Source organism: Rhipicephalus microplus, chromosome 2, assembly GCF_043290135.1.
Source record: "Rhipicephalus microplus isolate Deutch F79 chromosome 2, USDA_Rmic, whole genome shotgun sequence".
Classification (NCBI taxonomy): Eukaryota; Metazoa; Arthropoda; class Arachnida; order Ixodida; family Ixodidae; genus Rhipicephalus; species Rhipicephalus microplus.
The window spans coordinates 137,896,740-137,922,412 of NC_134701.1; the positions used below are offsets into that span (position 1 = coordinate 137,896,740).

At 47.3% G+C, this 25,673-nt stretch overlaps 1 protein-coding gene across 5 annotated transcripts in view; it reads right to left on the minus strand.

The window, feature by feature from the left end:
- LOC142796382 (MAM and LDL-receptor class A domain-containing protein 2-like) overlaps nucleotides 1–25,673 on the minus strand; it is a 154,586-nt gene that overhangs the window by 81,464 nt on the left and 47,449 nt on the right. For 4 of the 5 annotated variants that reach the window (XM_075886850.1, XM_075886846.1, XM_075886849.1 and 1 more), the window contains 4 exons: nucleotides 24,149–24,313; nucleotides 21,078–21,289; nucleotides 19,751–19,864; nucleotides 18,393–18,516 (listed from right to left, as the gene is read on the minus strand). In XM_075886850.1, the coding sequence (XP_075742965.1) occupies nucleotides 18,393–18,516; nucleotides 19,751–19,864; nucleotides 21,078–21,289; nucleotides 24,149–24,313 (615 nt within the window). The remainder of the gene's footprint in view (nucleotides 1–18,392; nucleotides 18,517–19,750; nucleotides 19,865–21,077; nucleotides 21,290–24,148; nucleotides 24,314–25,673) is intronic. The other variant, XM_075886847.1, reaches the window with a different exon arrangement.

Consider the following 25,673-nt stretch of genomic DNA (forward strand, 5'->3'; position numbering starts at 1 on the left):
AGAGTGAACAAAACGTTTGTTTGATGTCCTGCGCGAGAAAATCTGTGACTTGCATTCTGAAGGCGCTGAATCTCGATCCGTGAAGCCAAAGCGAAGGGGCGCATCGAGGCACGTTAGACACCTGCGCTATCTAGCAGTTATCTTCGAAAATGAATAAAGGTGTGCGCGCCTGTCTTGGAGGCAATAAGCTTTAAAACGCAAAGCGACGGGCAGATGCCACCACCATGTCGTCTCAGCAAAGCGTTAGAAACACTTGCATTTTTGAGCATCGTGTTGCATTGTCAGCACAGTGTGATAAAAGATACAGTCTTCAGAATTACTTATGCGTATCTCTAGTATAAAGACAGACATAGAAAATATTGAAGTGTTGTTATGGTGCCTAAGATATGCGCAATAATGGTTTTTCAATTGACAATCAGACAGGTACGAACGCTAAAACTTGAGCGATATTGGTCGGCGCTGCGAATGAGGTTGGCCGTTTGGGGCCGTTTGAGGTACGGTTACGGCGAACAAACAGGCAAATGTACAGACAGACAGAAAGACAAAAGTTACGAAAATAATGAGGTACTATCGCACGCGCAAAATATAATGTATTTAATTTGGAAGATGTCAAGGCCTGACAGAACGCGTCAGCTAGGCTTAGTAATACCAGCGGCTGATGCCGAAAGAAGATTCCTGTCTCGACATGTGCTAGGACCAAAAGACTGAGAAAAGATGACGGTGTTACTTCGAGGAATATGTACTTTGTGGCTGTGATCTATGCCGGATTATAGGAAAGATGTTGGCTGCAACAAGCGCGATTTTAGAATATGAATATGATAGTATATTTTTTGGAACGCTTGAAGGCGAGCGATTTTTCTGTGCATGACGAGTGGAGAAAAATTGAACCTGTTCTTCATGGCAGTTACGCTAGATGTTCTAATATAGCTGTAATGAGTGAAAAGTGACGACCGGTTTCGGATTGCCTCTAATTTGTTAGCGAGTGCTAGGGCTGGTTCATGCTAGCAGCAAGCATGCTAGCAACAAGCATGCCATTTGACGTTCTCAAGCAGCCGTGCACGGCTGTTTCCTTCGCGCACGTCTGCCTTTCTTCGTCGTTCAAAGAGTGGGTCCGAGATCCAATTTTGCGTCGTTTGCCAGAGAGCGGCGCAGCCAATCAGTGAGGGAGGGGCCACACGGCTGCGCCGCGTCGTCAGCGTTCGCCTCTCCGCATCGTCTGCGTGTGCCGCGGGACACTTCGAGGTGCTTGCTTCTTGCTTCGCGGTATTCATGCTATGTCGTACGTGTTGTTTCCAAACTACGTTCCGGCAGCGAATAGAGCAGTTTAGTCTGTCCGGTATTCAAAAAAAAGTGCACAGCAATTCAAAATGACTTCTCCTAAAGCAGACGTTTCGACAAGTGGCGCCAGCTATACAGCGTTAGCAACAACTAACAAACGTGTAATGCATGTCCTCCGATATTTGGGAAGGCTTGCGTAAGTCTACTGCATCAAATATTTGAGTATGACTCTCAAAAAGGGTGCCGAATCGACTAGAGTACTGTGTTGTCGAAGCTAAATGACATCAGCCTAAAGCAAATCGAAGCATCAGTTCGGAGCTTACGATCTACAGAGCGCATGGTGGCCGCTTGATAGATTTCAGGAGGCGGCAGCTGCTTTCGAAAGGGCAGCCACGTTTTTCGGAGGCTGAAATGCCTCACTGGCGCAGCTTGCCGTGCACTTCGAACAGCTCTCCTGCGGACGGCGCCGGTCGACGGTCTACGGCACCACGCCGTCAAGGCATGGTGCTGCTAGCGTGAACCAGCCCTTACGTGGCCGGGATCCCATACACATGCGGCGTACTGCAGCAAAGGACGAATGAATGTAGGTGATGTACAGCTGTTTCTTTAAAAAAAGCGGCGCAACAGCAAAGTTTCGTTTTAAGTAGCCGAGCATTCGATGAGACTTGGATGCGATGTGATTAATGTGGTCGGACCATGATAGCGAGTTAGTAATGTGAACACGAAGATACTTATAATACCGGAAATGTTCAGGTGGGGTTTCGTTCAGGCTGTAGGAATAGTTATCGATAGATGTGTGGTTAAGTCGATAATGTGCAGGCGCCCGAGACATCTGAAAGGCACACTACACAGCCTTCCCGTGGCTTATCGGGAGACACAACTCAACGCGCAACGATTTATATGTTACTCGCCCCTGAAAACTTGTGAGCTCGTTTTCTGCACGAACTCATGCTATAAGGGTCTCGATGTGCTCCTCCTGTACTGGGTGGAGACACTGCTTTTGCGAGTTCCATATTAGTTCAAACGTCCCCGTTCGCTGGGATTGTCTGATATGCAGTGATGGTCTGCTTTCGGTGAGACCCATGCTATTTCGGCTCAGTTGATCGCTTTTGATGGTAGAGCATGCACATGTCACGTTAGAAACCAATCGGTTACGCATTAAGTATCAAAGGAGAAGCTTTTCAAGGCAAATTAAAGGCATTTAGAGTGCTTCTGTCGGGGTATTTTTCGAACTTGCAACTTGATGTGTATCGAACTGGTTGGAGCAAGTTGAACGAGTGAGGCTCTTTAAATGCTGGGACGACGAAAAGACGCTTAGGCACGTGTTCTTTTATTTTGCGGATTCAGCTCGAATGTTTTTCGAAAATCACGAGAGCACACTATAGGATTGTGGCAGGAATTCAGGAGGACGTTTTTGACGACCTTCACCACGGTTGTGCGGAAGGTGCGGGCCGATGTTATGCTGCATACACGCACGCAACACCCTAACAATGGTGCTGTTGTGTTTGTTGAAGAAATTAAAAGGCTCTTCAGGCAAGCTGACCCTGAAATGACCGAAGAAAAAAAACGTTACGGCGTTCAATGCACAGTCTGAAGGAAGAACTGTTTGCTGGGCTTATCCGTAATCCACCCAAAACCGTCGCAGAATTCGTCGCTGAGTCTAGCATAATTGAGAAGGCCCTCGGCATGCGTGCTAAGCAGAGTAACCACCAGATTTTCGACATGGGCAGTTTGAACTGCGTCGATAGGACACGTATTTCGATAGATACATTACGCGAGACTTTTCGTGCCATAGTAATGGAAGAGCCGTGGAAATATTTTCAGCAAGTGGATTCTCTAAGCGACGTCATCCGTGAGAAGGTCCAACAAGCCCTGGGCACTTGTACGCTTCCGGAAAAACCTCGTGAGCTGTAGGCAATGTCCTACGCCGCTGCTATTGGCCCCCGTCGCCCGCCGGCAACTCGTCACCAAGAGCCGCCGCACTGCCACTACTCATTGCCCGCCCGATCACCTATGGCTCAATACCTGACGCTAAGAAAGACCTATGTGTGGTGAACCCCCGACCGTCGTCCGCTGTGTTACCACTGCGGAAAAGCCAGCCATGTTTATTTTCGCTGCCCCTACAGACAACTCGGCTTGCGAGGTTTCTCAGTTGAGGCACCACGCCCCTTGCCCGGCCAACGAGCAAGCGAGATCGACGAGGACCTGTCTCACGTTAGCCAGGAACGAGCTCTCTTCAGCCGATTGCCGTCGCCCCACCCCTACGCATCAACAAGCCGCAGTAACAACGCTAACTTCACACGCGGAAGGTCCCCTAGCCAAGGAAGGGAAACTAAAAGCAGAAGCTTCGGAAGGTGAAGTTGCACCAGTACCGCTAAGTGAAAACCCTCCAGCGACGCACCGACGCTCAATGGACGAAAATTGACGATGTCCTCACAGCCAGACACTCCGTTCTATCCCCGACATGATCCCCCAGCGCGATGACAGCCACATGTCACTGCCCCTACCCGACGCGACCAAGTCAGCAATTACGAAGACGACGACGATGCCTGTGTACCAACCATCAACGCAAACAAGCCGTGAGAGGACGCCCAGATGAACCCGAAACTCGAGAATGGCCACTTCTGATATACAACTGTGCATCGACAGCCTCGACTTAGTCACGCTAATCGATATGGATGCCGACTATCAGTGATGAGCGGACCATTTGCGTCGAAGCTGAGAGAAGTTGCCACTAGCTGGGACGGTCCACTTATACGCACTGCTGGAGGCGTCTCGTCGCGCCTTGTGGAACCTGCACGTCACGCGTCACCAGAAACGGCACCACTTACTCTGCTTCGTTTGTCATATTGCCTAGCTACTCCCGCGATGTGACCCAAGACATGGACTTCTTGACCGATAATGGTTCTTTTATTGATTTTCAAGCCAAGTCAATCAGTTTCTCGGCTGATCGCACCGCTACAACGAAAGGAAGCGCGAAACAGCATACTGCTCTGAGGATTTCCGACGACCTCGTCACCCTGCCTCCCCGTGCAAGCCTGATCATTGCCAATTACTCTCAGGGCGCCACTCTGGACACGGTTGCCATCGTGCAGAATGACCACAGTTAAATTTTGTGCCATGGTGTCTCCGTTGCAGGAAGTATACAGTTGGTTGAGGGAAAGTCGCAAGTTCTGATCACGAATTTCACTAAAAATTTTCAGCCCCTCAACAAGGACGCTTCCATCGCGTTGCTCGAAGAAATTCCGGAGGAAGTGAACGTGATTGCCGTCACCAACCTCGAAAGCCAATTCGATGACACAAGTCTGCTCACCACTTCGACGTGATTCCGGCGCTACCACAAAAAAACGAGCAACGATACGGGCTCTGTTACGCCACTACAGCGAGTGCTTCTCGTCGACTTCAACGCTACCTCAGGCACCCCTTGAAAAGCACCAGATAATCTCCGAAAAGGGCACCCGACCATTGCGGCAGTCGCCTTACCGTGTACAGCGCGAAGTGATTCAGACCCAAGTTGAAGACATCTTGGCCGGCGATGTGATACAACCGTCTAAAGGTCCTTGGGCTGCCCCTGTTGTGCTCGTGAAGAAAAAAGATGTCATTATAAGGTTCTGCGTCGACTACAGGCGATTGAATGAAATCACAAAAAAATAACGCATACCAACTCGCTCGAATCGACGACGCCCTCGACCATCTTTGCAATGCCAAGTACTTCTCTTCACTAGATCTGACAACCGGAAAGGGACCATGAGAAGACAGCATTTATAACGCCGGATGGACAATACGAGTTCAAGGTCACGCCTTTTGGACTATGCACGGCAACGACCACATTCCAAAGAGTGATAGACACCGTACTAGGCAGCCTGAAATGGCACACCTGCCTTGTCTACCTAGAAGACGTCATCGTATTTGTGCGGAATTTCGACGAACACCTGGCGAAGCTAGAGTCTGTGCTCGAAGCCAATCATGCATCTGGATTAACGCTGAAATCTGAGAACTGCCATTTCGCATACGACCAACTGAAGTTTCTGGGCCACCAACTGAAGTTTCTGGTCAATGCCAAGGGCGTCCTACCTGACCCCGCAAAAACATCAGCCATAGTAAGCTTCCAGAGGCTGAAAGACAAAAACAAAAATGGCAGAGCCCACGTACAGTGAGAATCAATGATATGCGAAGCACGAATGAGGACGGTTGATATGTCACTTTAAAGTCAGCACAATGTTACGAGTGGAGGTAAATTATGCCGTACATGACTTCCTTGTCAGCATTATTACGTTTGGATGTGTCGTTTATCTTCACCTGTTCACGTCACGTGATACCATATTTAGTATATGTGGAGTTACTTCGTAACCCATTGACGTCACGCAACACCAAGTTTGGTAATGTGGAGCTAGCGCGAAGCGGCCGCAAGCCCATCATGAAGGGCTTAATATACTCCAACGTAACGTTCACACAGGCGCACGTGGGGCACACCGGCGCTACGTAAGGATAACGTGATCACTTCATAGTCTGACGCCAGGCGCAACCGGTGCGACCAGCGTCCGTAAGCGCGACCCAATGGCAACCGGCCCGAAATGCGACATGCTGCATTCCGCGCCGATGCGTGAACCATTACCCATACAGCACTGCTTCTGCCTATTTTCACGGCGGAGGGACGCCGGAAGCACTGAAACGCGCGTGCGTCAAAGCAACGCAGCGCTGCATGCGCCTGCGGGTAAATAGCAGGACCGGCGCCTGATGTGGCAACGCCGGCGTAATGCAACGCAACGAACGCCGGCGCGCGCGCGCGCCGGGTCACGTCGAAACAAATTGGCGTCTTGACTGTGGCGTGTAGTCATGTTCTCACATGACACGGATCTCTTGACTATTATTCTTTCACCAGTCGCATACCTTTGTCATCCATTGACGTCTCGTAATACCAAATTTGGCATAAGTGACGCTAGCAAAACGGCCGCGATCGCGTCATGAGTGAGACATGTAGTCATATTGGTACATATGACTCGCATCTCGTGATTATCATTTTGAATGTGTCATATACCTATGTCGTCCGTTCGCGTCACATGATGCCGAATTTGGTACATGTGAATCTAGTTAAACGGCCACGAGCGCGTCATGAGCGAACCATGTTCGCTAAGAAATGCTTCGCATTTAAAAGGCGTGCAACCATTCCTCGGTCTCTGTCCGTACTACAGGCGCTTCATGGAAAACTTCGTAAAAGTCGCCAAACCACTCACGCGCCTAATGAAAGACAGTGTTCTGTTTTGCTCGGAGGAAGCACAGCAGAACGCGTTCGGTGAAGTGCGAAATCACCTACAATGCCCGCCTGTGCTTGCACATTTCAACGATTCTGCAGAGACAGAAATGCACACAGACGCAACTGACGTAGTACTATGCACTGTCCTCGTGCAAAAGCAAACCGGCTGCGAAAGAGTAATCGCTTACGCAAGCTGTAGCCTTCCCAAAGAAGAAAAGAACTATTCAGCCTCTAAGAAAGAGTGCCTTGCCATAACATACGCAATTTCAAAATTTCGTTCATACGTCTATGGCAGGCCGTTTAAGGTAGTAACCGACCACCATGCTCTGTGCTGGCTTGCAAACTTGAAGGACCCCTCAGGCCGCTTGGGGCGATGGAACCTGCGCCTGAAGGAATGCGACGTCTCCGTCGTATACAAATCTGGCAGGAAACATTCGCACGCCGACTGCATATATCACGTGCTTCCAACAACGAACCGCCACAGGACCCTGAGGATGGCGTCCCGTTTTAAATGCGAAGCATTTCTTAGCGAACTTTGGCGACTTTGAGTCCGTCCATCCGTCCGTCCGTCAACCCATCCATCCATCCATCCATCCATCCATCCATCCATCCATCCATCCATCCATCCATCCATCCATCCATCCATCCATCCATCTATCCGGCTACGACTTTTCGCTCCCTTGACTGTTTCGATAATGATATCGATACCAAACTTGGTATGGCATAACATGACTGTATGAACAACATATTTGACGAGTCATAACACAAAAATCATGACGTTTACGTCCTTAATGAAACAATTTACATTTCATAGCCCTACAGCTCTTGGGGTGGTTTCGTTCACATAGCATGTTGCAAAACTGGTATGGTACGACATGATTCCATGGCGAACACAAGCAACAAACCCTAACATGAAAATTATGACATGCGTGTCATGTAACAACATGACTACACGCTATGCTAATGATGCACTCACGGCCATTCCTCTAGCTTCACATGTACCAAACTCGATATTACATGACGCGAATGCACAACATAGGTAAATGACCCATTCAAACATGATAATCACGACATGCGTGTCATGTAACAACATGACTACATGCTACACTCATGACGCGCTCGCGGCCGTTTTGCTAGTTTCACATATGCCAAGTTTGGTATTACGTGACGCCAATGGATGTAGAAGGTATGTGACTGGTGCAAACATAATAGTTATGAGATGTGTGTCATGTGAAAACATGACGACATGCCACAGTCAAGACGCCAATACATTTCGACATGACGCGGTGCGCCTGCTTTCCGGCGTTCATTTCGTAAGGCGTCGGTCCTGCCTTATACACGCAGGCGCGCGCCACGCTACGTTGCTTTGACGCCTGCGCGTTTCAGCGCGTCCGGCGTCCCTCCATCACGAAAAAAGGGAGACGCAGTGTTGTCTGGGTAACGCATCGGCATAGAGTACTCTATGGCATCAGGAAATGCAGCATGTCGCGTTTCGCTGCGGTTACTGTCGGGTTGTGCCGACGGACACCATGGTCGCGCAAGGCGCAAGACCGTACTCGCGTTTTGCTAACGTAGCGTCGCTGTGCATAGCGTGCGTGCGCGTCAACGCTACATCGGAGTATACTGGACCCTTCATGATGCGCTCGCGGCCGTTTTGCTAGCTCCGCATATACCAAATTGTGTGTTACGTGATGTCAATGAATGAGGAAGGTCTGTGACTGGTGCAAACATGATAATCATGACAAGATGCGTGCCGTTTGAGAACATGACTACATGCCACAGTTAAGGCGCCAATACTATTTGACATGACGCGGTGCGCGTGCTCACCGGCATTCATTTCGTCGCTTCCTGCCAGCATCGCCACGCCAGGCGTCAGTCCTGCCATTGATATACTCGCAGGCGCGCGCCGCGTGCGTTGCTTGGACGCATGCGGGTTTCAGCTCATCCGGCGTCCTTCCGTCACAAAAAAGGTAGATGCAGTGTTGTCTGGGGAACGCATTGGTATAGAATAATGTTACTCGATGGCATCGGCGTGAAATCCAGCATGTGGCATTTCGCGCCAGTTGCCATCGGGCCACGTTGACGGACGCTGGTCGCGCCTGGCGTCACACTATAGAGTGCTCGCATTTTGCTAAAGTAGCGTCGCTGTGCCCAGTGTGCACACGGGTCAACGCTACATTGGAGTATATTGGGTCCTTTATGACGCGATCAAGGCCGCTTTGCTAGCTCCGCATATAGTGTTTCGTGACGTCGATGGATGATGAAATATATGACTGGTGCAAACAGAATAATCCTGACACGCGTGTCATGTAAGAACATGACAACATAGCACGCTCATAGCCTGCTCGGTGCCATTTTGCTAGCTCCAAATATACTAAATTTCACATCACGTGACGTGAATAGATGGCGAGGGCAAACGACACATACAAACAGCATAATCATGACACGGAAGTTATATACAGTATCATTTACCTCCACCTCGTAACGTTGTGCTGACATATCAATATTTCCCATTCATACTTCTCATATCGTCGATTCGCGCTGTATGTGGGATTCGCCAATTTTTTGGTGTAGCGACAGACAGTGACCTTGCCACTCAGCAGCATGCTGATCTCGAGCTGCGCGCCCTGATCGAACATCTCGAAGGACACAACGACGCAGTGCCAAGGGTTTGAGGCGCAACTACGCAGCCTTAGGTTTGAGAAGTTCAGTGCTGCTGAAGAACTTCGACCCTAAAACAAGAACAGAGTACCTTCTCGTCATCCCCACTGGTCTCCGCGACAAAATATTGGCCCCCTGTCACGACAACCCCACATGGAGGTAGCTCAGCACTGCCCGCACACTGGGAAATACCAAGGGCAAACATCTTACATTCAACGTCACTTACTACGTCAGGAGCTGCCGTGACTTCCAGCCCCGAAAAACGGCACCTACCAGACCCACCAGCTTCCTACAGCAAATTGCAGTATACCATCGTTTGCCTTCCAACAGATTGGCATGAGCCTTCTTGAACCGTTCTCCATGTGACGGGTCGAGAACAAGTGAATGGTATTAGCCTTGGACTACTTGACACGCTATGCAGAGAACACCGCGCTCCTAAGGGGTACAGCAGGAGAGGTCGCTAAATTTTTCATCCACCAATTGGTGCTGCGACATTGAGCTCTTGGAGTATTGATCATGGACCGTGGAACGGTATTCACTGCAGGCCCTATGCAACGGGTCTTGAACTACAGCCACACGGATCACCGGAAGACCATGGCGTATCACACGCAGACGAACGTGTTGACCGATCACCTGACTAAGACGATCGCGGACATGCTGTCTATGTACGTCGACGTTGCACATAAGACGTGGGATGACGTACTCTTTTTTGTCACGTTCGCGTACAACACAGCTATCGAAGAAACTACTCAAGTGTCCCCATTCGACCTTGTCTGGGGGCGACAGCCGACGACAATGCTCGACGCCATGCTTCTACACGCAGAAGACAATAACCTCAATACCGACATCCAAGGGTACCTACAACGCGCGTAAGAAGCCCGCCAGCTTGCTCGAGTGTGTTCATCAGACAAACACCTCGTGGATGCTGGACGTTACAACCTCCAACGCCGTGACGCCGAATATGACCCAGATTATCTTGTCTGGGTTTGGACCCCTATCCGACGTCGCGGACTCAGTGAGAAGCTCCTGCGTCGGTACTTCGGGCCCTATAAAATTCAGTAACGCGTAAGCCCACTCATCTACGAGGTTGTCCCCGGCGACGACGCAGGCGGCCAGAAGTTGTCCACGTGGTAAGGTTTAAGCCTTACTATGCCAGATGATTTCTTGACAACCTTGTTCATTATAGCATCGGGCCGATGCTTTTTTTAAAAAGGGGGGGGGGTGCAGCTAACTATGCCTTTTCGTTTGTGTATCGTGGCTGACATCTGGCTGCTCTCGATTGTGCTATCTGTTGAGGGCCGCACCCATAATGTGCTGTGTGCAAAGGTCATGTTTATCTCCCACCTCGGCCTATCTCATTTGATAGGGAGAATGTTTCACTCTGTCACCATCAGACCAGCGTTATCTGTGTAAATGAATGTTGGTGGAGAGAAATACGGCAAGGTATAAAAAGCTCACACTAGATGCGCAGTGACATTCGTTTTTTCACCGACGTCGACTGGTGGTCTGTTCCTTCGCCACTTGTATTCCTTCTATTTTTGCACTTGTTGCCGAGAAGTTCACTCCAATAAAATTCGTTTTCTAAAAAACTCTGCGTCGTTTTAGGCTCCGTGAGATTATTTGCGATTGTAGTGGATTTTTCGGTTAGGATTACACAAAAGACGTAAACAGTCAAGCTTAATACAGAGCTTGTGTGACTGCAAGTAATAAAACTGGAAAGTTCGATGCATGTTGCATAAAGTACGGCATGTCGAAATCATGATCAGCCTTTATCAACGGCTGACAAATGTTCACGCAGCTATGGTTTCTCAATGTGAATCTCTGGGACGCTGTCTTAATTTTTGTTACAAGTTCAACGAAATAAAAGTTTCTTTCGTGGTGTTATCGTTTACTTTGTTCAGGCCAAGCAATAATGTGCTACTCTATGACGTAACAGGTGTAAAGTGATAAAAAGCGGCTGTTGAATAAATAAGGGTTTCTTTCGAGGCAGTGATATCGGAGTGCGTGTATCTTTCAATCGCATCGTACCACTCGGCTTAGAACGAATACGACATGGTGTCAGAAGTGGGATGAGCCTCACATTCCGAGTTGCTATTGCGGCACTCACCCTGCGTGTGTCCGGCACGATCACAGCCCCACCAGCGGCAGGCGTCTCGCCACCGATGCCGTTCAACTTTGAACGAACTTCCAAATGGCCAGAGTGAATAATGTTATTCGATGATTACCGCTATGCACCGGGACTCAACGAAAGAACAGAGGAAGTCCAGGTGCGAACGCTTTTGTACACCATGGGCAGGCAGGCCAGAAAAATGTTTGAGACTCTCGGTCTTACCGAAGAGGAGTCTCGAGGCTACGAGATAGCGAAGAAAATGTTTGACACCCGCTGTCGGGCCATGAAGAATATAGTCTACGAAAGCGCAAATTTCCATCACCGATAGCGAGAACCCGAAGAAAGCGCAGACAACTTCGTGATCGCCCTTCACGAGCTCACCGACCGCTGTGAATTTGCTGAATTTCGAGAGCGAATGATCCGCGACATATTCATTGTTGGTGTGGAAGACGCACAATTGTCGGAAGCACTCCAGATAGATTTTGCCCTTACGCTAGCGACTGCTCTTGCGAAGGCCAGACTCAAGAAAACAGTTCACCGGTAGCAACTGTAACTCCGGGCCGTCAGCAAAAAGGCCACTACTAGTGAATTTGGCACGGTCCAACGAACATCAAGCGAGTATTGTAGCACCGAAGAGGATGGTACACCAGAACAGCAACGGCAGATGCTCCAGCGTTCATCGCAGGGCCAGCAGCGACGGCAAGAGTGCCAGTTCTGCGGACTTTCAAGCTACGCGAAATCACAGTGCCCAGTACGCTCAGCACGCTTCAACCACTGCATTATCGAGGGACTTTTCGCTCGCGTATGCCTCAAGAGAACCGAAAAGCAGGTGGGCGTGCCTGCACTAGAAGGCGACGTTGACAACTTTTTTGTTGGCACACTTAACGATTCAAATGCCCCATACGCGGTGTCTATCAATGGGGTACGCGTAAGTGCTAAAATTGATTCAGGAGCGGAATTTACTGTTGTTCCACCCGAACTCCCTGGCATACCGTCTTGTATTAACAAGTCACAGGTTTTGCTGAGAAGTGCTGCTAACCTAGGCCTTGATGGTAATGGCTGTTTTTCAGCAGATATTGTGTGGAAAGGCAAAAGAACGCGACAAACATTGTACGATGTAGAGTCACTGCAGTGTGTTCTGTTAGGGCTTCCAGGTTTTGAAACTCTTTGTGGGGTCAAATTTCTTGATGTGATTGAAGATCAACAGTACGAGTACATGTATCCGAAGCTCTTTTCTGGTTTGGGCATGATGTCTGGGAAATAGACGATTCGCATGAAACAAGGAGTGATTCCCTTCGCAATTCTCGCATCGCGGCAGATACCAGTCACAATAAAGAACTCTATCAAAGTAGAGTTCACCAAAATGGTCAAAAGCCACGTCATACGGAAGGTCAGCGGTCCGAGTAAATGGTGTGCAGGAATAGTTTCAGTGGTCAAGCCCTCATGTGAAGTTTGAATTTGCGTGGATCTAACCCAGCTAAACAAGAGCGTCCTGTGCGAACGGCTTGTCTTTCCTACAGTAGATGATGCCCTTGGGCAATTAGCGGGGGCCACCTGGTTTTCAAAATTGGATGCCAACTCAGAGTTTCATTACGTAAAATTTGCTAAAGAAAGTCCAGAGCTCTCAACATTTATCACACCATTTGGTAGGTACTGCTTACAGCGAATGCCGTTTGGTATCACCTCGGCCCCAGAGTACTTTCAAAAGAGAATAGCAGAAATATTGACTAGCCTCCAAGGGGTGGTGAACTTGGTGGATGATGTATTAGTTTACTCGCAATGGCCTAGTGGCTGAGATACTCGGCTGCTGACCCGCAGATCACGAGATCGAATCCCGGCTGCGGCGGCTGCATTTTCGATGGAAGCGAAAATGCTGTAGGCCCGTGTGCACAGAATTGGGTGCATGTTAAAAAACCCAAGGTGGTCGAAATTTCCGGAGCCCTCCACTACGGCGTCTGTCGTAATCATATGGTGGTTTTGCGACGCCAAACCCCACAAATCAATCAATGTATTGGTTTACGGAGCTACGCATGAACATGAGGAACGGTTGCCAAAAGTGCTGAAAACTGTGGTAGCAGCCGGGGTGACAGTCAATCTGGCTAAATGTTCTTTCTGTGTCATTGCAGTGGCGTTTTTAGGCTACGTGATTGATGCCTCCAGAATCAGGCCAGATGCTAAGAAAGTTGGAGCCATAATCAAAATGCCTACGCCATCGAGTGTTGATGTCCGCAGGTTTTTTGGGCATGATCAACTATCTGGCAAGGTTTGTGAGCAATATGACTGATGTATCGGCACCGCTGTGCAGTCTTTTCAAGAAAGACCATGAGTGGCACAGGGACCCACCCCATAAAAAAATTGTTCGAGTGTTTGAGGCAATTGGTCACCTCTGCGCTGAACAGTTGGCATCGCCAAATTTGGCCCTAAGATGCGCGCAATTCCGTCCGCCGACGCGTCGTCATTCGGTCTTGGCTGTGTGCTTATGCAAGTGAAGTCAGATGGCGGAAGGCGGCCAGGTGCGTATCACTCTCGTTCATTAACACCAACAGAACAACCGTACGCGCAAACAAAAAAAGAAGCGCTTGCGCTGACGTGTGCAGCGGAATGGCTGGAAGGTTTTCCAATGGGGTTGAAATTTCAATTTGAGACCGACCACAAACCGCTCGTATGGGTACTCGGACAGTCACTTATTGATGTGCTTCCTCTTAGAATACAATGATTCCAATGGAGGCTCATGCGATTGTGATTTTCAGTCTGCCATGTCCCTGGAAAGCAGATTGGCACTGCCTACGCCTTTTCTCGGGCACCTTGTGCGGAAACATGTGTAGAGTTGGGCGAGATAGAAATAGATTGCAGCGAAGTTTAGAGCCATGCAGAAGGCTGTGTCCATAAAGAAATATACTATATAAAGAGTGGTCATTGGAGCCTTTTCGCGGCCCAGAAAGAAAGAGTCCGACCAACCACTAGATGGCGCCCCCATCCTCACTTTTACTTCTTTGTTACGACATGTAATAACCTCTTCATAAGGGCATTGAATACCCACATTTCGCAGCGATTTATGGGAAGAAATTTTTTTATTATTTTTGTGCAAGTTTTCATATCCACTCTACATCATGTTCCGCGGAGGACATTTGATGCGTTACAACAGAAAACAGTAAAGCATAAGTAGAAAGTGCTGTCTTTTGCGTTCGTTTTGATCGAAGAGGCACATTCATGTGAATTAGATGCACTGCACGTGTATCCGCTTTGTGCAAGCATGAGTCTGTAGCCTAGTGGTAAAGACACTCGCTTTCGGAGCATAGAAATACGGGTTCGAATCCCAGCGTTGGAAAAAAAATTGTTATTTATTTGTGCTAAAAACATTATCAGGTCTGATCAACTACTCGGGGCTGATGAAAGCAGCGCTGTAGCTAGACCGCAAGGCCCTACGGGAGTGTCCACTCTTTATGTATGTTTCTCTATGCTGTGTCAGTGAATGTGGGTTTTCGGCACACTGGAACAAGATATGGTTGGCGCATGAACAAGACGACACCTGCAGACAACTTCAGTTGCATTGTAGGGAGGGCTGGCCGCGTTATGATAAAGTGAACAGTTGGCTGTGCCTTTACTGGTCAGAGAGAGCAAACCTTACAATATGTGACGGTGTGCTCTTACATGGGTCTCGCCTAGTCATGCTTCAGAACGGAAGGAGTGCAGTACTCCGTTCTTTCCATGAGGGTCACTGGGGCATTCTGTATTGTCGTGCAGTGATCCGAGCATCTGTGTGGTGGCTCGGTCTCAGCACTTAGCTGGGAGCTTTGGTAAACAGTTGTCGAGAGTGTGCGAGGCTACGCATTCGAAAAGTCGAGCACATGATGTCGTCTGAGTCTCCTAGCTTGCCATGGTTCAAAGTTGGAGCTGATCTGTTCCAGTTGCATGGAAAAACGTACCTTGCGGTCATAGACTAATTTTCAAGATATCTGGAGCTCGCCCTGTTATCTTCCACGAACCCTGCGGCGGTTATTGTTCAAATTAAGAGTATATTAGCTGGCCATGGGATCCCAGAACTGGTAGTAACCGACGATGGCCCTGAATTCGCGTCTGCAGAATTCGCGCTCTTTGCAAGAAGTTATGGCTTCTGTCACATCACATCCAGTCCCAGGTACCCGCAGTCGAATGGAGAAGCCAAACGCACAGTGCAGACGGTAAAACGAATGTTGGAAAAATCTGCTGACCCTTACCTGGCAGTGTGGCAGCTTGGGCTAGTTGGTATTACATGACGATAGTTATAGCGCGAGAACAGAACGACGACACATACACACAGAGCGCTCGTGTCCTTCTGGTCTCTGTGTCGTCGTTCTGTTCTCGCGCTATAACTATCGTCTTACCTGGCCCTCCAAGCGTAGATGAACTCTCCTGGTCCCGTGGGTACAAGTCCCGCCCAGTTGTTGATGGGCAGGTGGTTACGTTCTACACTCCATGTACACCCGAAAAAAGTTGTACCATCAAAGGCGAGCAGTCATTGAAGCCTCCTATACAAGGACAAGCTATTTAAATAAGCAAAGGGTCAACCACGACCGTCGTCATGCTGTAACTGTTAGCAGAACTTGTCCCCGGAAATCGAGTATGCACAAAAAAAACAACAACGAAATTCCAGCAACGGTGCTGAGTCCTGTCCAGCGGCCTTGGTTGCATCGGGTGCGGACAGACAACGGGATAGAGGTAGAAAGAAATAGAAGGGCATTGGTTAGATACAGTAAACGAACCTGCGTGCATGACCCATCTTATGACTTTCCAGCGAATCTGAACACTGCAGGGCAATCTCAAGGACACAAGGAATCGGCAGAGCGTACTGCGCTCATTTCAACGACCATGGCTTCCTCGGATAGCGGGAGACCTGGTCGTTATGTGACACGCTATGGTCGAGAAAAGAAATGGACAGATCGCACGTACAGTGGAAATCGATTATATGCGAAGCACGAATGAGGAAGGGTGATATGTCACTTTAAAATCACCACAAGGTTACGAGATGGAGGTAAATGATGCCGTACATGACTTACGTGTCATGTTTATCATGTTTGGATGTGTTATTTACCATCGTCACCTAGTAACGTCACGTGATACGAAATTTAGTATATCTGGAGCTAGCAAAACGGCCACGAGTGCGCTAGGATCGTGGTATGTTGTCATTTTTTGGAATCACACGCTTGTCAGCATTATCATGTTTGCATCAGTCATATACTTTCGTCATCCATTGACGTCGTGTAACACAAAATTTAGTATATGTGGAGCTAGCAAAACGGCTGCGAGGGCATCATGAAGGGCTCAGTATACTCCGATGTAGCGGTGACGCACGCGCACGCTGGGCACAGCGACGCTACGTTAGCAAAACACGAGCACTCTATAGTCTGACGCCAGGCGCGACCGGCGCGACCAGCGTCCATCGGCATGGCCCGACGGCAACGGGCACGAAATGAGACATGCTGCATTTCGCGCCCATGTGTTATCTGAACAACACTGCGCCTTCCTTTTTTCGTGACGGAGGGATGCCGGACGCGCTGAAATGCGCATGCGTCAAAGCAACGCAGCGTGGCGCGCACCTGCGAGTATATGGCAAGACTGGTGCCTGGGGTGGCAACACCGGCGCGATGCGATGAAATGAACACCGACGAGCACGCGCACTGCGTAACGTCGAAATGTATTGGCGCCTTGACTGTGATATGTGGTCACATTCATGATTATCATGTTTGCGCCAGTCGCATACCTTCGTCATTCATTGAAGCCACGTAATACAAAATTTGGCATATGTGAAGCTAGCGAAACGGCCGCGAGCGCATCATGAGCGTAGCATGTAGTCATGTTTTACATGACACGCATCTCATGATTATCATGTTTGCACCAGACACATACCTTCGTCGTCCATTCACGTCCACCAATGCCAAATTTGGTATAAGCGAAGCTAGCGAAAGGGCTGCCAGTGCTATATAAGTGCGACATGTAGTCATGTTGTTACATGACACACATCTCATGATTATCATGTTTGAACCAGTCACATACCTTTGCCATCCATTCACATTCTGTAATACCAAATTCGGTATATGTGATGCTCACTAAACGGCCGCGAGAACATCATTAGCGTGGCATGTAGTCATGTTGTTACATGAGACACATGCCAAGATTTTCATGTTAGGGTCGATCGCTTGTGTTTGGCATGCAATCATGTCATAGCATACCAGTTTTTCAACAAGCCATGTGCATGAAACCACCGAAAGAGCTGCAGGACTATGAAATGTAAATCATGACATTCACGAAATGTAATGATTTTCATGTTATGACTAGTCAAATATGTTCTTCATGCAGTAATGTTATGGCATACCAAGTTTGGTATTAATACCATTTTTCAAACGACCAGGAGAGCTAAAAGTCGTATGTGGCTAGATAGCTAGATAAGTTCAAAGTCGCTGAAGTTCGCTAAGAAATGCTTCGCATTTAAAAGGCTGCTATAGCGATACGGCTACACTTGACACTTTCAGCTTACAGTTCTGTGTTGTTGCAATTCGTGCTGCTTTGTTTTTTTTTGCTTTGTGTTGCAATACTTTCTTAAAAAAGGAAAGATGTAGGGTTATTGTTATTTTTGTTCAGGCCAAGCACTAGTGTGCTGCCCTATGACGTCACTGGTGTAAAGTGATAAAAAGCAGCTGTTGAAGAAACTGGGTTTTTTTTGAAGCAGTGACATCGGAGTGGCCTGTGTCTTTTAATTGCATTTACCACTCAGCTTAGAGCGGATACGACATCTTTTGAACAAGCCGACTGTTTCCTTCATCCACATCGTGATCAGGTGACATCGGGGCATGCCGCAAACCACTCTTCTACTTTCTATTTGCTATCCACCCAGAATTTTTCTGCGGTAAAACTGTGCAACGTTTTCCTGATAATAAAGCTTGTATATTGAACAGAAAACATTACGGTGGTGCGTATACAACTGCACACATGTATACAAAATATGCACAAAAGGCAGGAATGTTTAATTTTATGCGTTTTGTAGTGTGCTGCACACAGAAGTTGCTTAAAATTCTACATGCAAACTTCATGCACACAGCCTAGAGCACTCACTTGCCGGCAGAGCTTCAGAGTCTTCTGGTAGGGGTACGCACTGGTCTTGGTGCACAATAGAAATATCATCAAGTGCCACGTAGCCTGACGTCTTTGCAGCACCAATGATACCAACGAAGACCACCTTGAAATGACATGAGGATTCATTGAAAGAACAGCTCTCTTCATTTTCCTCTATCTGTTTCTGTCAGAAAGGCAGCATTTCATGTCAACGACTACCAACCATCGTTTAGTAAATCATTTATTCTGTTTTATCGCAATATGCCGACATGTACATCATAGCTTCAGAAACTCATACATACAACAGAAAATGAAACCGCACGTGCAATGACCATTTCTAACAATAATAGCTATAATGTTTACGCAAGCAGTAACACCTTCTGCAACCAACTTTCATCAAGTCGTTCACCTGAAAAGTATTATGGGATAGTCGCACGCTTTTTTTCTGTGCGAAGACCAACTGTTTGGTTATTTTCCATTCGTGACTTGCGCTTGAATTGTGCATCTGCATGATTATGTCAGTCCTCATTTAAACACCAAATTGCTTATAACCACCTGCCATTGCACAAGCAAATAACCAATTAGCCTAGGCTTACCCTGACAAAGTGTTTTCGTGAGGGAAAGCGGAGATGGTGTGAGCACTGTTAGAAATTTTCCTTTGATGTTCCAGTATTATTACCACCGCACAATGTAAATGTCATCGGACTGTCAAACACTGAGTTCTCAGGATACATTATCATACGAATGTAACAATTCAAATTTATATAAAACTGAGATTGTTAAAGAAGTGTGCTGCTAGTGTTACATGATCACCTGCATGAAACTGCCTCTCCGAAAGAATGCAGTTCTTGAAAAGTTCATAAACTTATTTATTTAGAGAGGCTCTGACTTGTGCACAAGATTCGTTAGTGCCAGTTCTAATACAGGGAAAATCTCATACAGTGAAGAACAATTAACGTAAACCACTGCACATACCAACAGATTTTTCACTGGTGTGCAAATGTGTGTGAGTGCATTCATTATGTAACAGCGTGCATCCCAGATGCTTCGTCAGCAATCTCAAACTGTTCTTAAAGAACATGCGCCACCGGTAACTCATATGCAGGGCGTTTCAACGCTCATCAGACATTGAGCATGCTAGAGCCCCGTTTTCTGAAATTTCTGTCTTGAAGTTTGAAGCAGTAAACTTAAATATTTGTTTAACATCGACATGTTCACCTAGAGTCCAGCATACTCCACTTTTTTTTTCTATTCATGCATTTGATGTCAGCAGATGCTCATGGCAACGCGTCCACATTAGAGGCATCCGTGCCACCGTTCGTTTTTTTATTATAATTTGTCGTTATGCAATATCTCACGTTTCTGTTTCGAGGCACGGCGATGCGGCCTTGCTGCCATGAGAGTGACTTCCCGCCATTCTGCTTCCAGAGAACAGTTCTTGTGAAAGGGGCCATTCCGACCAGAGCTTGGACCTAAATGGGAAACGCAGACATCGACTACATAAGCGCACGCATTTCAGTGTTGCAACCGTACCATTGACGGGTTTCATTGTGTTTTTTTTTTCAAATGTGCGGCATTTATTTGCCCAGCGAAGACACCTAAATCATTGCTGTCTAGCTGGGTACAGCGGTGAGCACTGTTTGGGTGAACACACGAGCGCGTGGCCAACAGCACTGTCAGTGCCACGTAACACACACCATCTGAAACACTGCACTTGCGCAGCATGTGCTCGTCCGCGCACTCTTTCCTACCTCATGTTGCATGCCATGTATATGCGCTTGTTCGTCGTATAACCACACTTCCTTTTTCGGCAAAAAGGTGGCGTGTCCTGCATATCAAGGTCCATCTGAATTAAAAATTGGTGCGCGAATGCAAAATTGAATATAGAACAGTTTACATTTGAACTACTGAAAATTTCACCGAAAGAACTAAATTAAAATGCAGAATGCATCAGCTTAACACACATAGTGGCGGCTAGCAGACGATGGACAAGCGTAGGCATGACGTGGTGTGTGCACTGGAAAGAGTGTATCGCAATGCACACGCGGCGCATGTGCAATGTTAATTACGATGGCTGTTACGCGGCGTCGATAGTGCGGTCAGCCACACGGTCACGTGTTCACCCCAACAGTGCTCACCACTCTACAGTACCGTCAACTGTTAAAGTGAACACTCTAAGGAGCACCTGCCCTACTGCAGTCCCTATACCTGTTAGTATTTTGTGGATGACACTAATCTATCAAAAGAAGTCAGGACAGGCAACTAGCAGTAGTCCTATCCAAATCTAAGCCACTGTAATTTTGTCAGAGAGCAAATTTCAGACGTGGTGCACTCGGAAGTGTTGCCTTCAACAGTGGACCCGTCCGTATGTTTGTACACTCTCGTGGTCGTCTTAGAAACCAAACCAGAGCACCACAGCTCCATCTTTTCCGGACACGTCATGTAACCGCGCTAGCAATGTATCGTGTTTTATTACTTATTTACTTTTTAAACAATATTACACTGCCATTCCTAAGTGACTAGGGAGACACTGTGACAGCACACTGTCAGCCGGTGCTGATGTTACGAGGCAGTGCGCGTGCGCCCGCTAATGCTGACTAAAAAGCTAAGGTGAAGCTAGAATTCCGCAAGAGAAACTCTGATAGATGATAGAATCATGTGCCTATGTTTGGGGGGCATGCTCACTTGTGAATACTGCAAATGTGCTCGCTTCTTTCTTGAGCATTCGTAATCCACGTGGCTATACTTCACCTCAAGGCTCGTCTCTGGGTCTTCGGAGATGGTGTACCAAAAGTGTGCGCACTGCGCTATCATGCTGGTCTCTGTTGGAATGTCGCCGATGAGTTCCGACTGCATTCCTTCACGCTGTATGAAGCTGCTGGAGAACAAGTAGGAGCCTGCAATGAAGTGAACAAAAGTTGGCATTCATAAAATTCGTTTCAAAGGAGTACAACCCCACATGCTTGGCTGGCGCCAATAGAAGGCCTGAGGCTTCCTGTTTTTATATGCCACTTGATATATTTTTTCTAGACAAACAACAGTGTGTTAAATAAGCAAACATAAGAGAAATGGTCAGAAAAAATTGGCAGCATATCCACGGAGTGAATGATGTAGAGTGGGGTGAAGCATTCGTCAGTCCATGTGTCCGTCTGTGTGACCGTCCATGCGTCTGTTCGTGCGCCCGTCCCTGCGTTCGTTCATGCATCCACCCCTGCGTCCGTTCATGCGTCCGTCCATGCATCTGTCTGTGTGTCCGTTCGTCCATCTATTCAACACACCAAGTCCCACCATCTCGCATCTTTTTATTGTATATTCCCCATGTAGAAGCACCACCGTTCAGTGGACATTCCAAGGACTAAACGAGAGGTGGCACACGCACACTTTCTTACGGCTTGCGCTTCAGGTCTACTTCCTACCTTCAACCACCTTGAGTTCATGGTATATACTAGTTCACTGTATTCATGGCACTGCGGCCCAATGCTCGCTAAACCTTTTTAAAACCAAGGAGGTTACGCCCAGCGAGTATAACGTAGCAACCTTTTCTGTCAGATAGTGCTCAATGTACTTGCCAATGGCTGCTAATGTGAAATGAGAGAAAGGAGGATTCAGCTTTTAATTTCTTACGGCTTGCGCTTCGTATCTGTTTCCCCCCTTTAACCACCTTGAATTCATTCATGGTATATAATAGTTCATTCTATTCATGGCCCTGCGGCTCAACGCTTGCTAAACCTTTCTAAAACTAAGGAGGTTACACCCAGCGAGTATAATGTAGCAAACCTTTCTTGTCCGATAGTGCTCAATGTACATGCCAATGGCTGCTAATGGGGATCGCAGCGTGCGCGTTGACTAAAAGCCGAATGCTCCTGTCTCTCATTCTCCATTAGCAGCCATTGGCATGTACATTGAGCACTATTTTTTATTGTTAAACAACACACAGAAGAAATCTCTCACCGGCACCACCTTGTAGGTCAAATGTTATACCTATTTCGGGTCTGTGCTACTGGTGGTTACGTACTACGAGGGATGCACAAGTCAAGCCATAAGGAGCTTCGCCCCTAAAATGAGGTCAGAAAAAATGAAACAGTGGCGTTCTCTTCCAATATCTGCCAGCAAATTTGACGTTGCACCACGAGGCTGTGCACCAGCTAACAAACAGCTTTTAGGATTTTAATAATTTCTTTTTATTGCAAAATACTACAGCCCTACATTGGAATGAGATATTATGTAATACTAGAGATGAAACAAAAATAACGAAAATAGTGCGAACAGTAAAGCAAGTACCGAATAACAGAACGTTACCAAAATTGATGCAGTTTAGAGGTCGGTAATAAGCTTTCATATTCTTTAATTAGTTTCGAAATTTTATAGTCAAAACCGAGCATTACAAGAGAGGAACTTCAAAGTGTATTGCACGTGAAAACAAACAGTCTTTAAATTAACTTTTACGAGCGATGAAAGGGGTATTGCTAAAGTTTTAGATTTACAAACATACAAGTGTTCATTCTGCAAAGCGAAGCAGTGTGGTAACCACACGTGAAAACTTCAGTAATCAAAACTAAAACAGTCAGTGCACCCATCGTAAATATCTTCTGACAATATTTACCTATACAGGGAATTAGTACAATTACCTGAATGTACAGAGGTCTCAAATAGCCTGCATGATTGAAAACAAGTGGAATGTCGTTGCGTGGAGCCCAGCTCGTGCTCATTGTTCCGGTGTACTGTAGAAGCCACTACAATTCTTGTTTTTAATGATGCCTATTTATTCAGACCTAATTGTGCCTATACCTTCAAAACTGCTCATATACTCAATAAAATGTCAATTTAGCATTTGTAGGCATGCATAAATCATATCATATTGCGCTATTTTCAGTCACATACATTCTATCTCGCTTTTTTCTGGCTGATAAAAAAGCACGGGTCATATGAAAATAATGCGTCACTCCACGCTCCCACCAGAGAATTTTGAGAGCGTAGTTTCGACTTGCTACCTCACAGTGGTCGTGTTTGGGCGTGCTGCGTACTAATGAGTGCTGCAGTCCAGGCACAATTGGTAATACTCTTTTTTAGGGAGATCACCTATATGCTGCATTTGTTATTGAGCATCTTGTGATGGATACTGATATGCAATGTTTTCCGGCTTCCGGAACATAACATGCTATAGTCTCTTTTGTATGAACATCCATCTACACATTAGCGAAGTTAGCGCCACCACTTTGCTGATGTGGAAATTCATATTTTCACGGGGTCGTGACTTCGACGGAGGGAACAGACTGTAGGTCCCAGATGACACTGTGTGGCCGAACTTGTGGTCGGTGAACGATTACATCAATACACATTGGCATCGTTAGAGGCGAAAAGATCGTCGTTCGTAGATTATCTCACAAGCGTTGAAGTGTGTCAGCATCGGCATTTATACATGTGCCGTCGAATATTCCAGCTTTAGCGCTAGCGGCCACAAAGGTTCCAGAATATTCTGTAATTTTCCCGTTGTGCGTGCAACCTTAACGAAAATGTCTTGTGCAGTCATGAAACTTCTCGAACACTTGGCAGTTTGCGCCGAGAAATGAAATGTAATGGGGCACTAACAAACTTGAGGAAGAAAAGTGGCAATATAGAGAAAACATTGGGGCGAGAGTGAAATTTTTTCAGAATAGTTCGACAGGAAAATAAAAGACGTTATCTACTCATCTAAAGAAAATGCAAAAACTTTCAATTTTTTCATTTCGAAGCAAACTGGCAAAGCCATCTTGTACCTGTGGCATTCCTTAAGGTGTGGTCTTGAGGTGGCCTTTTGAGTGTCGACTTCGTGCGGCCGCCGCCGAGCACCCAAGGTGCATTATAAGAGGATCGATGAGCGATGTCGAGGTTTTTCCAGGTGCACCAACCATTTTCGAAATCACAGAAGTTCTTATTCGTGGCTGTAGAAACGAAGAGAAGCCATGAAAATCACGCTTTAGCTGCTACTCGAATACGTTAGATACACTGTCACGATTCTTATCACCTGCGTACCTAGCGAGCTTCGGTGACTTTGATCGTATCTGTCTGTCTGTCTGTCTGTCTGTCTGTCTGTCAGTCTGTCAGTCTGTCAGTCTGTCAGTCTGTCTGTCTGTCTGTCTGTCTGTCTGTCTGTCTGTCTGTCTGTCTGTCTGTCTGTCTGTCTACCTACCTACCTACCTACCTACCTACCTACCTACCTACCTACCTACCTACCTACCTACCTACCTACCTACCTACCTACCGACCTACCGACCGACCGACCGACCGACCGACCGACCGACCGACCTACCGACCTACCGACCTACCTACCTACCTACCTACCTACCTACCTACCTACCTACCTACCTACCTACCTACCTATCTATCTATCTATTTAGACGCTTGGGTTTGGGTGCTCTCGTGGTCACCTCCTTCACTTGGCATGAACCAAAATTAGCATGGGAGGGTAAGATGTTTTGAAGAGTATGACGCTGACGCGATGGTCAAGACATGAATAATGTCACGATCCCGTCGCGTACCTCGTCCAACACTTCGCGCCACACACTGGCACATACCTACGGGCAGGTAAGTGCCGCTGGTATGCGGGTACGTGCCACAGGTGATGGACGCATAGTATCTACCGAGGAACAACGAGAACACACATGGGCTATTTTAATGTGCGAGCGCTAAAGAACACCTGACATCGGTAGCGTTGACCCGACGAATGTCGAGAATAAATGTCGGGGTCCCAGCTGGAATCGAACCCAAGCATTTTGAGTGGCAACTAAGCATTTTTACACAAAGCTACGCCAGGTATCTGAAGTACTTTTCAAATAGACGCTAATCTTTGTGAAACGTCAATAAAGGATTCAGTGCTGCCTACCCAATTTCAGAGACATCACATATGTACTCCTTTGATACAGCCGTCACGTCGGGTTAACGATAGTTATAGCGCGAGAACAAAACGACAACAGATTCAAGAAGGACACGAAGGACACAAGCGCTCGTGTTCTTCGTGTCCTTCTTGTCTCTGTGTCCTCGTTTTGTTCTCGCGCTATAACTATCGTCATGCCATATTAACCGGCGCAAAATGCCACACTTCTAAGTTAGGATAACGTCAATGGTGGCTTGTTGCCATGCTCTACAGTTAATTTATGTAGCAGTGTCCTGGGCGAGAATCCTAGCGAGCATCGGCGCTTCATATCCGCTTCTAGTGTTGATAATACGCATGTTTCAGTTGACATTGTTGCGCAAGTGCAAGCAACTGGTCTTATAAAAATTTTCAGCTCTTCAACATATGTC